This window comes from Calidris pugnax, unplaced genomic scaffold (assembly GCF_001431845.1).
Source record: "Calidris pugnax isolate Ruff unplaced genomic scaffold, ASM143184v1 scaffold82, whole genome shotgun sequence".
In the NCBI taxonomy this organism is placed as follows: Eukaryota; Metazoa; Chordata; class Aves; order Charadriiformes; family Scolopacidae; genus Calidris; species Calidris pugnax.
In genome coordinates, this window is record NW_015090833.1 from 1,004,506 (window position 1) to 1,024,907 (window position 20,402).

The window sequence follows — 20,402 nt, forward strand, 5'->3', positions numbered from 1 at the left end:
CTTCAGACCATTTCCTCTGCTCCTGTCATCATTCCCTTGGGAGAAGAGGCCAACCCCCACCTCTCTACACCCTCCTTTCAGGGAGCTGTAGAGGGCAATGAAGTCTCCCCTCAGCCTCCTCTTCTCCAAACTAAACACCCCCATTTCCCTCAGCCTCTCCTTGTGTGACTTGTTTTCCAGACCCCTCCCCAGCTTGGTGGCTCTCCTCTGGCCACGCTCCAGCCCCTCAATGTCCTTCTTGTAGTGAGGGGCCCAGAACTGAACACAGCCCTCGAGGTGAGGTCTCACCAGTTCCCAGTCCAGAGGCACCATCACTTCCCTACTCCTGCTGGCCATGCTACTCCTGATACAAGCCAGGATGCCGTTGGCCTTCTTGGCCACCTGGGCACACTGCTGGCTGTGTCCACCAACACCCCCAGGTCAGGCTGTGCTCCCCAGCAGGGCGTTAAGAGGTCCCCCAGCCCCAGAGAAGCCCTGCTCCACAACGACTCTCCAGCCTGAAGCCTGGTACCCGGCAGAGGGCTGCAACCACCACGGATGCTCTGCCCACAGAGGATGCTGTGACACCCTGGAGGACGGTGGTCTCCAGCACCCACACTCACACAGCCATTTGGTCCTCTGGTGCTCCTCCGATGAAGAGGTCGGTGTCGAGGTTGAGCCCGTCGGTGCCCGTCGGGCTCTCCCCACTGACGTGGGGCTCCCCGTCGACGGACAACATGCCGCTGCGGCGGTTGCGGTTCACCACTAACTGGTGCCACCTGCCAGGCTCAACGCGGACCTTGCTGGTGATGATGCCCGTGCCGGAGCCGGTGTTAAACCTGGAGGAGAAGAAGAGGAAGCCTCTGTGTGCCACCCTGCAGAAAGGTGACATCTGTGCCCTGGGGCTGCTGCATCCCAGGGAGAAGCTGGGAGCACTCGGGAGCCCCCCTCATTCCCCACCTCAGGACCAAGGTGTACTCAGAGAATACAACTGTCCCTCTCATTGAGCATCGGGACTGGATGCCTGAAAACTCATCCAGACCCTGCAGTCTCCAGAGCTCTGCCCTCTACCTCATTCCAAATCTGCACCTTTGGCTTTTGGAAGTAGAAAAACCATTCATTTCAATTCAGATTTCTTTCTCCCTTTCTTTATTCCCCCCTGCCATTTCTTTTTCCAGTACAGAATCAGTGGCAAAAAAAAAACCCTCTCGCTTGCTTGGAAAAAAATATAATCAACCTCCCACACCCTTCAGCTTTTCAAAATTCAAACTGAAATAAAGGCATTAACTTCGTTGAAAAGTGCCACAGGGAACGAGGCCCCTCAGTATTCCTATTACTTTGGAAAAAAACGGTCCTCCTTTTCTTGTTTCTTTGATGCTACTGTTTCTTAGCCTGGAAGTTGGAGCCCAGCATCCTCCCAGTGTTCTACAAGAACCATTCTGGCAAGAGGGGCTGCTCTGCTTCCTCCACACCACGTGGGGTTGAGGGGATGGACACCCACCTGAGCTCCACGAAGCCGCCAACCAGTGCCAGGGAAATGAAGTCCTTGCCCCGGTTCTGCCCGTTGTAGAGCAGGAGCCCGTTGAGCTCCACAGTCCTGAACTCCATGGCGATGCGCACGGTGTGGTACGCCTTCATCATCTTGAAGGCCAGGTAGGACTTGCCACCAAAGCTGGGGATGAAGTACCTGATAGCTGCAAGAGTCAGGGAGGGGAGAGAAAGGAAGAGGGGATGAAACAGAGGAGGGAACAGAGGCCTGACATGAGGCTGTGAACACCTTCCGACCCGCACAAGCACAGAGACATCTTGAAATGGTAGAAAGAAGCTCACTATCTCCTCTGTGCTCATGCTCCTGTGCAACTATCCCCTGTCACTGCCTCCCAGACACTCATACAGTTACCAGCTGACTCCTCTGGTCCCCAAAGATTGCTCCCAGGCTTTAGAGATCTGTGGTATTGCTCCCCCTGAACTGAGCTTCGTGTCCCAATGGGCTCCTCCCAGGTAAGGACCAGCGCTGTTGGTCCTCTCCATGCCCAGCTACCACAGCCCCGTGCCCTCAGCTGAGCTCTGCCGCACACACAGTTCCTCATAACTCAACTCCCCCCCTCCTTAGATAATTTTTATCTCTCCTCCCAGAATCCCACACGTTGGATTGACATTTATCACTCCAGGCTTTTATTTATCGCCGCTGAGATTTTCCGAGGGATCTGGAAGGCCAAGCCCTATTAAAACTACCAGGACTGGACACCCACATCCCGTAGCAGCTTTGAGCTTTGGGGACCTGCTTTTCAGGAATAAGCACTCACAACCACCCAGAGCTCCTGGTGTGACGCTGGGTTGCCCGTGGGAGCTGACAGTAAGTAAGAGCAGCTCTGGTTAAGCCCCGCTGCTGGTCTGCGGCTGTTTGCTAAGCAGCTCTGGGGGCTGGGGAGTAGAGCCTGAATTATCAGCTCACATCTCCTGGTGTTTGAGCTATCTGTTAGACTCTAACTAGCAGCCAGCAGCTGCAGGAGCTACAAGCGACAACGCCACGCGAGGAGATAAAAAAGCAGAAGCTCACGCTTCAGGGCACGGGTCTATCAGAAGAAGAGCCAGGAAGAAATTGCTCCTGGCACCTTCTTCCCCTGCAGCCTTGCTGTGGTTGCCTCTTACAGTGCACAGCCTCTCCTTGGCAAGGTTTAAAAAAAACAGTTAAATTCACCCCTGCCTGGTGCCTGGGAAGTGCCAGTGCTAGTTATGGGGCTGGGATTGCGTGTGCCCCCCCCACAGCTCTCCATCGCCCTTTGCAGTCAACGTGGGATGGAGAGACACCATCCAACACCAGGTCAAGAGGCACCTACGTTTCTCGCAGACGGCTCCCCCTTTGCCCGCCGGGCAGCTGCAGGTGAACTCCTTCCCATCATCCTCACACGTCCCACCATGCAGGCAGGGGTGAGAGTCGCAGGGACGCGAGGGTCTCCTCGTGGTGGGGGGGTGACGGGTGGGTTTCCGCCGGGTGGTGGCTGAGAGGGTGGCCGTGGGTCTCTTGGTGCTCCCAGCTCCTGCCGTCTTGGCGCTGGGTCGTCCTGCGGCCTCTGGGCGCAGGAGGTGGACGGTGGTGGCAGCGGCGGCCGTGGTGTACCTCCGGGTGGTGGCGGGTGCCATGGTGGTGGCCGTGGTGGTGGTCACAGTGGTGGTGAAGAGTCTGGGGATCCAGTCTGAAAGACAGCAACGTGTAGGTAGAACTTGGTGCTTTGCAGCCCTCAAAAGGGAAGCCGCTTGGGCCTTTTGGGTGAGATGGCAGCAGGGAGGCTTGGATGGATGGCTCTCCCAGGCTCCCGCACGCCCAAAAGCCCAACAGCCCTCTCCTCTCTGCTCCCTTGGCCCCAGGGCTCCCAGTTAGAGCTGTGTGCCCAGTGTAGGTGTAGCCATCTGCATTTCTTTCCTGGAAAACCAAGTGTTTTGGCTCTATCAGCAGGAGATCCCATGGGCTGGGCTGGCCACCTCTCGGGAGCAGCAGCACTGGGTGTCACATCGCCGTGGTGCAGCGCTGCCACTTGCCATGGGATGGGGAAGGGGGGAGCAATTTTACCCCCCTTATGTCCTTCCTGGGTTGAGGACAAGTCTGGGCACATGGACAAAGTTCTGAGCCTGGCTCTGGAGGGCACAGTCTGGAGAAACATCGCTTATTGCTACAGATAAAAGGACCTGGCAGGACCAGAAGAGCCAACCTGCCCATTTGAAAGTCTAAACCAAGAGAGGGGGACTGACCACAGGCAGAGGGGGGCTCACCAAAGTCCATGAATTTGACATGCTCCTGCTGGGGCTTCTTCACCAGGATGGTCTTCTTCTTGGAAGCTCTGATCTGCTTGAGCAGGGCCCCTTGGACATCAGCTGCCGTGTAGGAAGTGGCTGATCATAGCCAGGAGGAGAAAGAAGAAAGGCAAGAGTGAAGATGCAGTCCCACCTAGAAGCTTCCCTCTCATGACCTCCCCACGATGCATCCAAATCATTCCTTTCCCTAGGAAAACGCTTCCAGGCACCAGCTTAGGGTGCACCTCCTCCCGGCTCTTCTCACAGCATCTGTTGATTTTACTGGACAGAAGACACAGCCCTGGAGAATTTTAAGAAGGTTTTTTCACGCTTCTTGCCACACACATTTCTCAGGCTGGCAGCCCCACTGGGGGTGCCCACTCCTTCCTTGGGCAGATGGGTGATGCCACAGTGACCCAGCAGCTGGAAGGCTCTTACCTGGGTCAAAGTGGGACTCCACAATGACACGGACAGCGCTGCTCTGCCCCAGGTCTCGCACACGGATGCTCTTGAAATCCTTCTTCACGTCAGAATTGCGGAAAAGCTCATCCAGCTGGTTGGTCGGAGGTGAAGGAGAAAAGAGAAACAGATTAATGGGGAGATCCTAGGACTTAAGTCATTTCAGGAAAAGATCTTGAGTCTCAGCAAATCTCCATGGTTTCAATCCACAGGGGTTTGCATCCAAACTGTTTCAAGACATCCCACCGACACGTGCAGGGTGATAATTTCAGATGGTCCTGATTCTTTATGGCCAGGATCCAGAAAACCATGGGGAAGGCAAGCTGTCCCCATTGTACCCGTGAAGAGCAGAACAGAGCCAGACCAGAGACACCTTGCAGTTCATACAGGGATTTTCTATTGTGTGGCACCTAAGTCTTACTGATCTCTTCTAAAGCCGCGTAAACCTGCTTAGGCACTTCAGAAAATCCCACAAGGCACCCTTCTGCATCGCTAAGTACCTGACTGCCTTTTAAAACTTGGCTCTTCAGACATTGCAAGGATTTGTCTGAAGCCACATGAAGGAGACAGTGACAGCCCAAGCCTTACAGCAAGTCAGGGCCTCCTGATTCTTTATGGCCAGGATCCAGAAAACCATGGGGAAGGCAAGCTGTCCCCATTGTACCCGTGAAGAGCAGAACAGAGCCAGACCAGAGACACCTTGCAGTTCATACAGGGATTTTCTATTGTGTGGCACCTAAGTCTTACTGATCTCTTCTAAAGCCGCGTAAACCTGCTTAGGCACTTCAGAAAATCCCACAAGGCACCCTTCTGCATCGCTAAGTACCTGACTGCCTTTTAAAACTTGGCTCTTCAGACATTGCAAGGATTTGTCTGAAGCCACATGAAGGAGACAGTGACAGCCCAAGCCTTACAGCAAGTCAGGGCCTTCACACCCCTGCCAGCTATCTGCCCAGCCTTGTGTTGGACCAGTTGTCACCACAGCGAGAGGCCACCGCTTCCTTCCCTCGGCTTCAAGGCAAAGACAGAAGAAAGTGAAGTAATTAACTGACTCACGGTCCTCTGGTATAGTCTCCCCCTACAAATTCAGGCAAAATGATCTCAGAGAGGTAAAGGTGCACATCACGTCCATGGGTGTTTTTGCAGGTAGGTTGCACGGGGACAACAGGTTTCTGCAGCACGGGGCTGTAGCAGGACCTCTCAGCCCAGCCACAGATGGACCCCTGAGACAGAGGGTCTGTTCCATGCCTTCATTTCCCCCAGCCTGGGGGGGAATTTCCTGCCTTTTGGGGGGGGGTGAGAAGGGAGGAACCAGTGAATGAAGCTTTTGTGTGCGTGTTTGCATCCTCAGAGAGAAGCCAGGGTTGTATTGGGAAATAACTGCTATTGTGACACAGAACTGCCTGAGCCATATGGTCCATATGCCAGGCACACATCTGCTCATACGACTGCACCGAGGGCTTGCCAGCTTCTAAGAGCAGCTTGGAACCAGCTCTAGCTACGTTCATCTCCTCGCAAAGATGCTTCATATTTGCTGTACCACACTCCAGGCCACCCTATAACGTTGCCACCCCACCCAGCGCAGCCTTAGCATCCCCAGGTGTAGATATCACCACCCAAAGTCCACCTACTCCAAGAGCTGGCAATGCAGGGGTGCTCTCCTTAAAGGTGGGAGACTGGATTCACACAAGGTACTTCTCATACTGTAGCTGAGCTGGAGGGGCAAAGGGGGTTTGGGGCACGTTTTTGCCTAAGGGCTTTTCATGGAGATAAGGACACTTTGGGAAATTCAGGGTGTTGAGGCAGAACATCTAATCTAAACAGACTCATTACAGATACCAAGCTAAAAAAGGATAATTTTTGACCCAGAACATAACAAAGGATGGAACCCACTGACACAGCACATGGTAGAGGCTAATAATGCACGTAGACTAAAAAGAGATCAGACAAATTCACACAGGGGGCATCCTAGACAGGACTGGTCCATCTTCTCTTTACACTCCAATGCCCACCCCATGAAAGCACTAGCCCTGGCAATAAGCCGTGTCCACTCCTCCACTCCCAACTTTTGTGGGTTAAGCCCATCTTAAAAAAAACAACAAATCCAAACCAAACCCAACATGGAGCAAGCCTTCTCCAAAGCACTCAACACGTTTTGCAGACAGGTCTCTGTGCTCTCCTTTGACAGCAATGACAAGCCGTGGCCCCCCCGGAAGCCACCGTGAACGAGAAGGCAAAGCAGGAGGAAACCCAAAGCTGTTCTCATGGTGGGGACAGCAGAGGGCCTGCAGTTATGGAGGGTGGTGTTCAGAAAGCAGACAGCCCTTGGTGCCTGCTTCAGCAGGGTGGTGGAACGAAGTGCAGGAGGTGGACAACCTCCCTGTGGAGCATTGGCACCTCGGAGGCCAAGCAGACACAAGCAGGTGAGCGTGCCACAGGCTGGCTCCCCGGGGAACTCAACCACTCGAATGGAGAAGCCTGCTCATTAGCAGCAACTGGGAGAACTCCTGCTCATTTGAGAAAGGGAGGACTTTTTCTGGAAGTGAACGTTTGGAGTTTAGTCATCTGTCCAGCACTGGGTGCAGGGTCCTCTCTTGTTTCCCCGAGGCCAGAAAAGCCCTCGCCAGACCCTAAATCAAGTGCAAAGGACTCACCGCGCTCTCAATGCTCCTGGCCGTCTCCCCAAAGAGCTCTGACTTGGGGTCAGCCATCTCAGGTGTGTAGAACAGCTCCTGGCCTTCCACCTCCTCCAAGATGAGGACTCCTTGGAAGACTTTGGTAGCTAGGGGAGGGAGGGTAAAGAAGACAAAACTCGCTAAGTACCTGACTGCCTTTTAAAACTTGGCTCTTCAGACATTGCAAGGATTTGTCTGAAGTCACATGAAGGAGACAGTGACAGCCCAAGCCTTACAGCAAGTCAGGGCCTTCACACCCCTGCCAGCTATCTGCCCAGCCTTGTGTTGGACCAGTTGTCACCACAGCGAGAGGCCACCGCTTCCTTCCCTCGGCTTCAAGGCAAAGACAGAAGAAAGTGAAGTAATTAACTGACTCACGGTCCTCTGGTATAGTCTCCCCCTACAAATTCAGGCAAAATGATCTCAGAGAGGTAAAGGTGCACATCACGTCCATGGGTGTTTTTGCAGGTAGGTTGCACGGGGACAACAGGTTTCTGCAGCACGGGGCTGTAGCAGGACCTCTCAGCCCAGCCACAGATGGACCCCTGAGACAGAGGGTCTGTTCCAGGCCTTCATTTCCCCCAGCCTGGAGGGGAATTTCCTGCCTTTTTGGGAGGGGTGAGAAGGGAGGAACCAGTGAATGAAGCTTTTGTGTGCGTGTTTGCGTCCTCAGAGAGAAGCCAGGGTTGTATTGGGAAATAACTGCTATTGTGACACAGAACTGCCTGAGCCATATGGTCCATATGCCAGGCACACATCTGCTCATACGACTGCACCGAGGGCTTGCCAGCTTCTAAGAGCAGCTTGGAACCAGCTCTAGCTACGTTCATCTCCTCGCAAAGATGCTTCGTATTTGCTGTGCCACACTCCAGGCCACCCTATAACGTTGCCACCCCACCCAGCGCAGCCTTAGCATCCCCAGGTGTAGATATCACCACCCAAAGTCCACCTACTCCAAGAGCTGGCAATGCAGGGGTGCTCTCCTTAAAGGTGGGAGACTGGATTCACACAAGGTACTTCTCATACTGTAGCTGAGCTGGAGGGGCAAAGGGGGTTTGGGGCACGTTTTTGCCTAAGGGCTTTTCATGGAGATAAGGACACTTTGGGAAATTCAGGGTGTTGAGGCAGAACATCTAATCTAAACAGACTCATTACAGATACCAAGCTAAAAAAGGATAATTTTTGACCCAGAACATAAGGGGAAATTCAGGGCGTTAAGGCAGAACATCTAATCTAAACAGCCTCATTACAAATACCAAGTTAAAAAAAGGATAATTTTTGACCCAGAACATAACAAAGGATGGAACCCACTGACACAGCACATGGTAGAGGCTAATAATGCACGTAGATTAAAAAGAGATCAGACAAATTCACACAGGGGGCATCCTAGACAGAACTGGTCCATGTGTAAAGAACACTCAAATGCCCACCCCATGAAAGCACTAGCCCTGGCAATAAGCCGTGTCCACTCCTCCACTCCCAACTTTTGTGGGTTAAGCCCATCTTAAAAAAAACAACAAATCCAAACCAAACCCAACATGGAGCAAGCCTTCTCCAAAGCACTCAACACGTTTTGCAGACAGGTCTCTGTGCTCTCCTTTGACAGCAATGACAAGCCGTGGCCCCCCCGGAAGCCACCGTGAACGAGAAGGCAAAGCAGGAGGAAACCCAAAGCTGTTCTCATGGTGGGGACAGCAGAGGGCCTGCAGTTATGGAGGGTGGTGTTCAGAAAGCAGACAGCCCTTGGTGCCTGCTTCAGCAGGGTGGTGGAACGAAGTGCAGGAGGTGGACAACCTCCCTGTGGAGCATTGGCACCTCGGAGGCCAAGCAGACACAAGCAGGTGAGCGTGCCACAGGCTGGCTCCCCGGGGAACTCAACCACTCGAATGGAGAAGCCTGCTCATTAGCAGCAACTGGGAGAACTCCTGCTCATTTGAGAAAGGGAGGACTTTTTCTGGAAGTGAACGTTTGGAGTTTAGTCATCTGTCCAGCACTGGGTGCAGGGTCCTCTCTTGTTTCCCCGAGGCCAGAAAAGCCCTCGCCAGACCCTAAATCAAGTGCAAAGGACTCACCGCGCTCTCAATGCTCCTGGCCGTCTCCCCAAAGAGCTCTGACTTGGGGTCAGCCATCTCAGGTGTGTAGAACAGCTCCTGGCCTTCCACCTCCTCCAAGATGAGGACTCCTTGGAAGACTTTGGTAGCTATGGGAGGGAGGGTAAAGAAGACAAAAGCCTTTAGTTGGCTTGTGGGCAGGGGACAGGCGTGGGGCTGAGAGCCTCAAGGAGCGTTGGAGTCCCTGGGGGGGGAAAGGGTGATGGCAGTGTGCGGGTAGTGCCAGTGTTGGGGTTAGTCTGGATGGGTCTGGGAGAGCGCCATGGAGGATTAGTAATCAGAGGGTGCTGGAGCAGATGGCAAAGACCAGGCTGGAGATGGCAGCTTTTACCAGACGGTTTCCTCTGAGCTCCGGCCCGGATAGCAGCCCCCCTGCTCCGGCTGAGTGACAAGAGAAAGACGTTAGCCAGAGCAGCACACAGTCAACACGGCAGGATCAGACACGGGCATGCAAACGGGGGACAGAGGAGGGCAGAAAGCGGACTCTGGGCAAGGAGAAGACCTGTGCCGGGAGAGGGAAGCAGAGACCCTGATAGCTAACGGGCTGTGGCCAGCCTTGCAAAACCAGACCGACACTGCAGGAGGAACCCAAGATGTGGTTCCCTTCCAGGGGAGCTGTGGGAGCACAGAGGCAGCTGTGGAAAGATGCCACTGTGGGTGACCACTTGGGAGTACCCCAGTAGCTGTCCCTTCTTGGGCTAAAAGAGGAAACTGGGATGTCCTGTTGGAAACCCCGAGGAACAGAGACAGTGAAGAAGGACCTCAGCGAGCAGTGAGAAAATATTTGGATGCCCCTGAATTTCACTGAATTTTTAGAGTTGGAAGGGACCATAGAGATCATCTAGTCCAACTCCCCTGCTGAAGCAGGATTGCCTAGAGCTTATCAGAGCATGTCACTCAGGAGCATCCAGGTGGGTCTTGAAAATCTCCAAAGAAGGGGACTCCATGACCTCCCTGGGCAGCCTGTTCCAGGGCTCTGTCACCCTCACTGTGAAGAAGTTTTTCCTCATATTTGAGTGGAACCTCTTCTGTTCCAACTTGTGCCTGTTGCCCCTTGTCCTCTCACGTCCTCTTGCCCCAGAGCAACAATTTTTAGGGTAATCATCCTCTGTTGCCCCAGAGCAACAATTTTTAGGGTAATCACGACGTATGTACAGGGCAACCAATACTCTGAGTTAAGGTCTCTCTATGTTTCCTCAACATGGATGGTGTGACAGGGACTCTAAGGAAGACAGATCCCACCTAGGTCATCAGAGCAGTGCGCACCCCTGGGAACCACAGCGTGGGTCAAGAAGGTCAGGCTCCCCAGGAAGCCCAGCAGGGGCTACAGCTGCTCTCCCCACCTGCCCCAGCACCAAACTGGTCCTGGTCCAGCCAGACACAGACAAAATGGGAATCCAAGCGATTCCCTCATCCCCTCTAGAGCCAATCGTGAGCTCTGGGGAACCCGGGCAAAACACTGGCAAAAGGCTGTAGCAGTCAAGGAAGAAAGTGGTCACCCAAGTGAAGAAAACTGCAGAGTGCCTTGGCTCCCCATGTGAGCAGCAGCACACACCCAAGCACCAGGGCTGGCTGCTGTGGCTACTGGGCACATCTGCTGGCTACCATGGCCACAGGGACTCACCAGCCCCCAGACTGGACACAGGAACCGTGCACACCCAACCAGGCAAGCAGAGCACCACGTTGCCCTCCCCACCGGGCAGCTCTACAGCATCTTCCCCTCTCCTGCACCCTGCAAGAGCTCAGCACGAGTCCTGCCCACCCAAAAGGGACCCCCCAGAGCCCAGCCTTGAGGACAAACTCACCCGGACAGTTGGTGCCTTCCGCATCAGCAGCCGCAGTCTTGCCATCTGAGCAGCATCCCAGGGGGGTGTTGTAACACGTTGCCCTCTCGATGGCTGGGGTGGAAGTGACCTGGCTTTCCTCCACCTCCTCTTCCCCTGCAGGGCATTTAAGAGGAGCGTTCACCAGCAGGAGGCAAGACCTCACCTCTGTGCCAGAGAATGGGGCTGAGACACAGCTTCATTTCGTGGTGAGAGACAGGGTATGGTTTAGCCCCACAACCATCCTGCCAGCCCTAAGAAGCTCACACTCACCGGCAGATCCTGCCCCACTGGATTCCTGGTCTCCACTGATGCCCATCTCTTGGTCTCCACTACCTTCTGCACTGCCTGATTCCACAAAGGGAGGCTGGGTGGTGGCCAGGACCACCGGTGCGGTGGAGAGAGGGCGGACGGTGGTCTTATACACCCCATGGGTCATCCACGGTGTCGTGGCTGGTCTGGCAGTCGTGATGCGCCTTGTTGTGGGGTGAGCTCTTTCAGTGGGTCTGGCTTCCAACAGCAGGGAGGTGGTAGGCATCTCAGTGGGTTCTGGAGCCTGGGTGGTGAGCCGCAATGGTGGAGGAAGGATTAGCTTGTCCAAGGGCAGTGTGGGCAGCGGGGTGGGTGGTGAGGTGTGGCTGGTGTGAGTGATGGACTCTGAAAGGAGCAGGAAGACAGGATAGGTGAGGAGGGACAGGTCTGGGAAAGGCTGGCTGTGACACTGGGAAATGTGTCACAAACCCTCAGGCGTCTGCCCTGGTCAGAGCATCTGCTGTGCCACGAAGTCACAGCACAGTGAGGAATCACGGAATTGTTGGAGTTGGAAGGGACCTTCTAGAGACCATCCAGTCCAACTCCCCTGCCAAAGCAGGGTTGCCCAGAGCACATCACTCAGGAGCAGCCAGGTGGGGCTTGAAGATCTCCAGAGGAGGAGACTCCACACCCTCCCTGGGCAGCCTCTTCCAGGGTTCTGCCACCCTCACCCCAAAGAAGTTCTTCCTCAGATTTGAGTGGAACTTCCCATGTTCCAGCTTGTGCCCGTTGCGACCCATCCTCCCTCAACCCACCCTTTAGACACTACCCATCCTCCCTCGACCCACCCTTTAGACACTTGTCAGCATTAATAAGGTCTCCCCTCAGCCTTCTCTTCTCCAGGCTGAAGAGTCCCAGCTCTTTGATCCTTTCCTCCTAAGGGACATGCTCCAATCCCTCAATCATCTTTGTTGCCCTAACTGCAGGAGAAGGCAGCTGGACCCGATGTCAGGGCAGAGAGCTGGCACTGTCCCAGCACCCAGAGCAGCAGACACTCACCGTGGCACTGCCCCACGTGCTTCACTGTGATGACTTGTCCCTGGCGGCAGGCGATGGTCTGCAGCTGGCACTGGTCCCCGTAAGTGACACCGTCTGAGCCACACACCTGGGAGGCAGAGGGGAAATGTGAGCTGAGCCTCTGTCCTCCTCCAAGCCCTGGGCAAAATAAACCAGCCTCTAAATGCTGGAAACAGAGGCTTTGCAGGGGTCCCTCTGAGGTCACAGGTGCTAGAGAGGGCACAGAGCACCCAGCTCTATTGGGAGACATCTATGACTCGCATGTCACCCTTCCCCAGGCACCAAAGATGGTGACCAAACTTCCCCATCTGCTTCTTGATGGGGAAAAAGAGACATCAGACCCCCTGCGCCAGCCCGACACAGCTGAGTAACCCACACGTCCCCACACACTGCTTGTCCCCCCATGGCTGCCTCTCCCACAGACCTTAGTCATGTTGGCCTCCGAGCAGAGCGGGGACGGGCACTCGCAGTGGGCAAAGCCGTTCACTTCCACACACGAGGCCCCAAACTCACAGCTCATCTCCTCGCAGGATTTTGGGGCCGAAGGGTCTGGGGTAAGGAGAGAAGGGGGAAGAGATGACCAACAAAGCACAGACCAATCATACAGCAACAGGCAATACCGAATCAAAATCCCTCTCTCACAGAATCCTATGGGGTTGGAAGGGACCTTTAAGGAGATAAGGGGGAATAGATGACCAACAAAGCACAGACCCATCATATAGCAACAGGCAATGCCGAATCAAAATCCCTCTCTCACAGAATCACATGGGGTTGGAAGGGACCTTCAGAGATCATCTAGTCCAAAGCAGGTCCACCCAGAGCAGGTTGCACAGGAATGTGTCCAGGTGGGCTTTGAATGTCTCCAGAGAAGGAGACTCCACCACCTCCTCTTCCAGGGTTCTGCCACTCTCGAAGTGAAGAAGTTCCTCCTCATGTTTAGGTGGAATTTCTTATATTCAAGTTTGTGCCCATTTCCTCTTGTCCTGTCTCTGGGCACCACTGAAAAAAGCCTGGCCCCATCCTCCTGACACCCTCCCTTGAAGTATTTATAATTATTGATCAGTTCCCCCCTCAGCCTTCTCTTCTCCAGCCTAAAAAGACCCAAGTCCCTCAGCCTCTCCTCGTAAGAGAGATGCTCCAGGCCCCTCATCATCTTTGTAGCCTCTGCTGTCCCCTCTCCAGCAGTACCCTGTCCTTCTGGAACTTGGGAGCCCAGAACTGGACCCAGTGCTCCAGGTGGGGCCTCACTGGGGCAGAGCAGAGGGGCAGGATGACCTCTCTTGAACTGCCGGTCACACTCTTCTTGATGCCCCCCAGGATGCCATTGGCCTTCTTGGCCACAAGGACACATTGATGGCTCATGGGCATCCTATTATCCACCTCTCCTCCCAGAGGGTCTTGGCTCACCCAGTTCAGACCCCACAGCAGTACCCAAGCATCCATTTTTCGGTGCCCTGCGCAATCCCTCACCTTTCTCGCAGCCAGTCATGCCCAGTTTGCTGCCGTTGGGGCACTGGTTGCATTTCATGCCAGTGATACCGGTCTTACAGGAGCACAGGCCAGTCATCTGCTCACAGTCATCACGCACCGACCCCACCGGGTCACAGTTACAGGCTGGGCAAGAAGGAGAAAAGTAAAAAAAGACACCGTTTTGCTGGTGGATTTGTGGAACCAACAGCAGCTTCACGCAGGTCCCCGAAAAACGCAGGAGAAGAGTGAGGAGAAGGGTCCACGGGAGGATGAGAACGTTCACTGCTGCCCTGGACCTCCTGACCCCACACCAGTAGCAGGATCCTGCCTTCATCCACTTCCCTCTGACCACTTTTTATGGCTTCTGAGCCACCTCTGCCCTGCGCTCCCATCAACACTGAAGATTTACGTTCATCCAGTCCAGGAGACCAGGATAAGGGAGAGGGATGGCAGAAGAGACAGCGGCCATTGGTGTCTGGCTAGCTTGAGGTCAGAGGACTTTACCTCCTGGCATTTGTGATTCTGCTTTTAGAGCGAGAGCCCACCCTGATTTGAAGACTACAGGTAGGAGCCAATTAAGTACAGACGTGGGAAGAGACTCCAGCAGCGTGATGCCTTTGCTGTTCCAAAGTTAATTCCAATTTAAGCTTTCTGGCTTTGACCTGCACCCACTGAATCCTGACACACCAGGGTTTAGACAAGCACTCCTTGGGGAGAGGAACCTGCCTGTTCTTCTCTCCGAAGCACAAAGCATCCTTCCTACCCTTCACCACGGTGTCTCCAGCCAGAGCTTGCTACCTCTGAGCTGGACACTTGGATTCAGTTCCTTGGCTGGGGGCTCACCCAGGTGGGAGCCTGAGACATACCCAGCACCCAGCAGAGAAGCTCTCTGTCATCTCAGTGAGGGATGGGTAGAATCTTACTCTGTTGTCTGCAATTCCCTCCCAGGAACTCCTTTTCCTCCCAGTTGTTGTGGCCTCTGCTTTGCTGGCACTTGCTGGATTTCTTGGGTGGGTTTCCCCCAAGAAAATAAACAGAGAGCTTTTTTTTTTTTAATCTTTACTGCTGTTTTCACATGGCTATTCCTGGTGGGGTCAGCATCAACAGGCAAAAATACCACCTTGTTCCTTCCCCTTCCAACCCCTTCCTTGGGTTTGGCACCTGCCTGCCCTGTCCCATGCAGGGCCACCAGGGCTCATGCTCGCTGGGCTCTAGCAGCCCTGCAGAACATCAGGCCAGGGAGCAGGAAGGAGACACCATCTCCTGGCCAAGCTGCACCACGGGGCAGGAACAGCAGCTGCTGCAAGGCTTCAGGCCACCCTGACTCTCTTGTAGGGAGCGAGTCAGGAGGCTCTGCAAAAACAGCTGCTGGAGGTGACTTACAGTAGGACCAATGTTAAATAGTGTGATACCCCACCATCCCTCAAGTCCCATGGGGCAGCCGTGCCAGAAGAGAGATGCAGGGGATGGAGGAGCGAAATTCAGGGGATGGAGGGAGTGAGATGCAGGGGATGGATGGAGTGAGACAGAGGGAGCGAGATGCAGGGGACGGAGGGAGCGAGATGCAGGGGACGGAGGGAGCGAGATGCAGGGAGTGAGATGCAGGGGATGGAGGAAGAGAGATGGAGGGAGCGAGATGCAGGGGATGGAAGGAGCGAGATGCAGGGGACGGAGGGTGACGGGACTCACGCGTGCAGCCGCTCTTGCTGTCGGTGACGATGCCACGGAAATTCCAGAAGCCAGGCTCGCAGCGGTCGCACTTCAGGCCCCCCACGCCTGGCTTGCAGGAGCACTGCCCCAGGGAGCAAGTCAGGAGGCTCTGCAAAAACAGCCGCTGGAGGTGACTTACAGTAGGACCAACGTTAGGGCTTGTTTTTAAATAGCATGATAGCCCACCATCCCTGGAGCCCCATGGGGCAGCCATGCCAGAAGAGAGATGCAGGGGACAGGAGGGAGCGAGATGCAGGGGACAGGAGGGAGCGAGATGCAGGGGACAGGAGGGAGCGAGATGCAGGGGACAGGAGGGAGCGAGATGCAGGGGACAGGAGGGAGCGAGATGCAGGGGACAGGAGGGAGCGAGATGCAGGGGACAGGAGGGAGCGAGATGCAGGGGACAGGAGGGAGCGAGATGCAGGGGACAGGAGGGAGCGAGATGCAGGGGACAGGAGGGAGCGAGATGCAGGGGACAGGAGGGAGCGAGATGCAGGGGACAGGAGGGAGCGAGATGCAGGGGACAGGAGGGAGCGAGATGCAGGGGACAGGAGGGAGCGAGATGCAGGGAGTGAGATGCAGGGGATGGAGGAAGAGAGATGGAGGGAGTGAGATGCAGGGGATGGAGGAAGAGAGATGGAGGGAGCGAGATGCAGGGGATGGAAGGAGCGAGATGCAGGGGACGGAGGGTGATGGGACTCACGCGTGCAGCCGCTCTTGCTGTCGGTGACGATGCCACGGAAATTCCAGAAGCCAGGCTCGCAGCGGTCACACTTCAGGCCCCCCACGCCTGGCTTGCAGGAGCACTGCCCCGTGGCAGGGTCGCAGGCTCCCCCGTAGGAGCCGTAGGGGTTGCACTGGCAGGTGCCTGCGAGCCAAAGGGAGAGAGAGAGAGAGAAAATGTGATGCTGAGCCCTGGCCAAGGAGAAGGGGGGACACCGGGGGCTGCATCGGGGCGGAAGGACCCACTGCTGAGCCACCGAGCTGCTCGGGCAGGGCAGGAACGTGGTCTCATGCTGGGCAGGAGGTTTCACCAGCTGCTCTCAACACTTCTCCCCTGCCCCAGCTACTAAGGGGGAACGAAATCCTCAGGGATTAACCCGCTTGCTTTGCTGTCATCAAGATCTCCTCTCTCATTAACATCAAAGGGGCAGGAAGCTATTAGAAGTTTATTATTAATTCATTCATTAGGAACCTGATGGAGGGAAACGATCCAAAGATAGACAGAGAGACGCTCCCTTTGTCCACAGGGAGCAGAAGAAAGGGGACACATGGGGAAGAGCTGGAGAGAAAGGGAGACCTTGGGAGCAGTGAGCAGGGGACACGTGCACATCCCCAGACTGCCAGGGGCAGGGAAATGGCGTGTCCAGAGCAGGCAGCAATGGATAAATCTGCCCTAGGGGCTTTAAGCTGCTGGTTAAGTGGTAATTACCTCCTGATGCACGCTTGCTGCCCACACAGGGACACAGGCGGGACAGAAACTGGTGGGATACTGCATCCCAGTCCATGGATTGGAGGACAGGGGCCAGGATTTCCAGCAGAGACACAGAGGAACATCACTACCAAGGCGATGCTGACAGCGAAATGCTCGTCTCCTCCCTAGCACCACTCTGACCAGCTTCTCCCTGCTCTCCTGGCCCCTCTTCCAGCGCCCACCTCGGCCTGCAGCCCACCCCCTGCACCCCCTGCCAGGGGATCTCTGGACACTCTCGGAATGCTGCTGCTTTTTAAATTATAAGGCACATTAAACAGCACTACATCCTCATCAAGCTGGCATTAGCCAAGCCCAAGCACGGCATGAATCGTGTCTCCACAGGGTAATGTGTTTCCCAAACAGGCAGCCACAGCCTCAGCTGCTAAGGCTTTGCTAATGCCTTTCAAAATGGGCCTTCTGCTGAAGTGCTGACTCCGATAATTATTTAATAAATATTAATGAAACATTTTCCAGCTCGGTTTCCAGCACAGTGCAGTCACCCGCTAGTCGCTGGTCCTGAGGTGGCCTGCAGAAGGTCCCTAGGTGAACCCCAAAGCTCTGCTCCACCTCAGCCTGCAGTGCTGAGCAATATTTTTGTCACTCAGGCTGGTGAGAAGCCCTAAGCCCCCAGCAACGGTCTGGTCCTAGGGGCACCTTCTTGGATGTCCAGCACGGACTCAGCACCAGACAAGTTCTGAGCCACCATCCTGTCTTCCCACATTTCAGAGGGAATTAGACCTGGAAGTTGACTCTGGGCTTTTGAAAGGGCAAGAGCATCACTAGTAGTTAGAGAAAGCAAAGCATGAGTGCACATCTCCAGGTGTGCAAGCTGTGAGCCTGGAGTTGGGGATAAAGTGAGACTTTTTTGAGCCTGGGAGGTCACTAGTTAGCTAAGGAATGGGGAGTGTCCACCTTCTTTTGCTTCCCCTGGCATGGGATCCTAAGTGTCCCCTCCACCTGATCTCTTCTGCCTTCCAGCTGTCCTTGAAGGTCCTCCATGACCCCCCCCAAGGTGGGAACACAATATTCACTCACTTGGGCATCCAGCTGCACCCACTCCAAGCGCCAAGGTCATGTTGTCTGGGCAGCATCCATAGATGGTCTGGCTGCAGTGTACAACCAGGAGAGGTGGTGGGGTTGTGGCAAGGGCTGCAGAGGAAGGCAGAGGGGTACAGGTTATCTTTGGCACTCAAGCTGTATCACCAAGGTATGGATGGAGCAGCTAGAAGCATTCCTGCGTGGTCTTGCAGAGATGCCTGGATGAGGTGAGGTCCCATCCTTGGCCAGGGAAAGCACAGGGTATGAAACAGGGATGATGCAGCAAACCAACATGGACACCACCATGTCCTTAGAGCACTTCCTTGCTGAACCCCAGGGAAAGGACACGTGTTACTGCAGGTCCCCCAAGCTGGGGACCAGTGCACACAGCTTGTGTCATCCCGGGGGGGCTGACTGCCTTTGGGGGGGACTCACCACGGCAGGCTCCTTGGCTAGTGACATAGAGATCCTGGCGTTTTTCACACCGTGTCTTCTTCAGCTCACACTCGTTGGTGTAGGTCACACCATCAGAGCCACACACCTGGCAGGACAGGGAGGGAAGCCACTCAGGGCAGTCCCTGGCACAGGAAGGCAGGTTCCCTATCCACGGGATGCCCTCTCCTGCCCAGGAAGCATGCGGGAAGGCCACGGGGGAGAAGAGAGGAGGGGGAGGGAGGATGGTAGCAGGCACCCTGGGACTGCTGAGCGTTCTTACCGGGTTGCGTGGCACCGTCAGGCAGGTGAAGTCACACACACAACGGTCATCCTCTGCGTCCTCGTCCCACCAGCCCCCAAACTGCCGGCACCGGTCCTGTTCGCACTCGCTACCGTCGCCGGAGCCCGAGCCCCCTGAGCCACACTCTGGAGGGAAAGGAGGACCATGGTGAGAAAGGAGCTCCCACCCAGCAGGGCAGAGTTAGGGGAAAGCAGAGGTGATGGGGACGGAGGCCTCTCCCTGACACAAGGCTCTGTCACAGCAGATTGAACCTCTTCAGCACAGGCAACCCCAGAATCCTGGACCCACATATATTAGGATGCTTCTGCCCAGACCTCTGAGAAGATGCTTCTCCCTTGGAGAAGGCAGGTTCTCCCACCACTGTCACATGTGCTAAGCCTACAAAATGAAAACTGCAGAGGGATGCTTTAGCAGGTGACCTGAGGTCTTCTTCTCTCCAGCATCAGCAAGGATCCTGTGGCTACCAGCACCCTGCAGGCTACCTGGAGATCAGACAACTAACAGCCATGCACAGGAGGACTTGTCACTTGACTTAGTGACAGCTTAACTCCATGCTTTGATCCGACTCCTTCCCCTTATTCTGTCCTCCCAAACACACAGCGCAGCGGGGAGATTGCTGCTGCTAATAATAACAAGGAAACCAGCGCAGAGGAAAGGATGGGGTTTGGGTTTAGTTTGAAGTTTGGTTAGGCAGATATTCTTAACAATATAGAAACCCTGTCCCTAGCCTGGCTGCCCCTCCACAAGATGCTCAGAGCTCCAGCAGCAAGAGAGATGTGGCTGATTTCAAAGGCTTCTTGAAGAGGAAGGGGAGTGGGGGGGGGAAAGAAAAACCTGGCCCTTTTTATTGAGTGATCAAAGGCTGGGATTTGGCATTACACAGAGAATTATTTAAGATCTTTTCCCAGAGGGACGTCAACCTGAAATTCCCCAAGGAGGGCTGTGATCAAACACCGTGTTATGTCTTCCCCTCTCCCCGAGCGCTGCCACGGCGCTGAAGTCCTCCAGCTAGACTACACGTGCAACGAGCCAGAGGATCTCAGCTCGCCGGGGTCAGCACACCAGAGCAGCGAGGTTTATGGGCCTCCTGTGTTCGGATTCAGCCAGGAGTAACCCACAGCTTGAATTTCACTGAATTTCACTGAATTGTTGGAGTTGGAAGGGACCTTCTAGAGATCATCCAGTCCAACCCCCTGCCAAAGCAGGGTTGCCCAGAGCACATCACTCAGGAGCATCCAGGTGGGGCTTGAAAATCTCCAAAGAAGGGGACTCTACACCCTCCCTGGGCAGCTTCTTCCAGGGCTCTGTCACCCTCACTGTGAAGAAGTTTTTCCTCATATTTGAGTGGAACCTCTTATGCCCATTGCCCCTCATCCTCTCACTGGCAACCACTGAAAAGAGTCTGGCTCCCTCCTCCTTCAACCCACCCTTGAGATACTTGGCAGCATTAATAAGGTCTCCCCTCAGCCTTCTCTTCTCCACGCTAAAGAGTCCCAGCTCTCTCAGTCTTTCTTCATAAGGGAGATGGTCCAATCCTTGAATCCTAAGGGAGACGCTCCAATCCTCCCCTTATGGTGGGAAAACTAAGGGAGATGCTCCAATCCTCCCCTTATGGTGGGAAAACTCAGCAGGTTCTTAGCTCTTAGCCTGGCCCAACAAGCTACAGCCAACCCCATGACCTTCCCAGGCGCTCAGTGGCGAGTCAATAGTGGCCACTGGCCAGGTCCTTAAGGCTGAGGGAAGCCAAGTGGCAGCCGGGCTCCCTGCCCCAGGAACTGCTCCGTTTCCTCCAGCCAAGGCCCGCTG

At 55.0% G+C, this 20,402-nt stretch overlaps 1 protein-coding gene across 1 annotated transcript in view; it reads right to left on the minus strand.

Moving 5' to 3' along the window:
- The window catches only part of AGRN (agrin), a 157,272-nt gene that overhangs the window by 15,831 nt on the left and 121,039 nt on the right, over positions 1-20,402 (minus strand). The window contains exons 12-26 of the mRNA XM_014941477.1: positions 18,576-18,721; positions 18,296-18,401; positions 17,858-17,971; positions 16,052-16,216; positions 13,639-13,782; positions 12,593-12,717; positions 12,151-12,256; positions 11,113-11,496; positions 10,822-10,956; positions 8,978-9,105; positions 4,210-4,324; positions 3,751-3,870; positions 2,820-3,176; positions 1,481-1,673; positions 603-818 (exon numbers count right to left, since the gene is read on the minus strand). Of these exons, the coding sequence (XP_014796963.1) occupies positions 603-818; positions 1,481-1,673; positions 2,820-3,176; positions 3,751-3,870; positions 4,210-4,324; positions 8,978-9,105; positions 10,822-10,956; positions 11,113-11,496; positions 12,151-12,256; positions 12,593-12,717; positions 13,639-13,782; positions 16,052-16,216; positions 17,858-17,971; positions 18,296-18,401; positions 18,576-18,721 (2,554 nt within the window). The remainder of the gene's footprint in view (positions 1-602; positions 819-1,480; positions 1,674-2,819; positions 3,177-3,750; positions 3,871-4,209; positions 4,325-8,977; positions 9,106-10,821; positions 10,957-11,112; positions 11,497-12,150; positions 12,257-12,592; positions 12,718-13,638; positions 13,783-16,051; positions 16,217-17,857; positions 17,972-18,295; positions 18,402-18,575; positions 18,722-20,402) is intronic.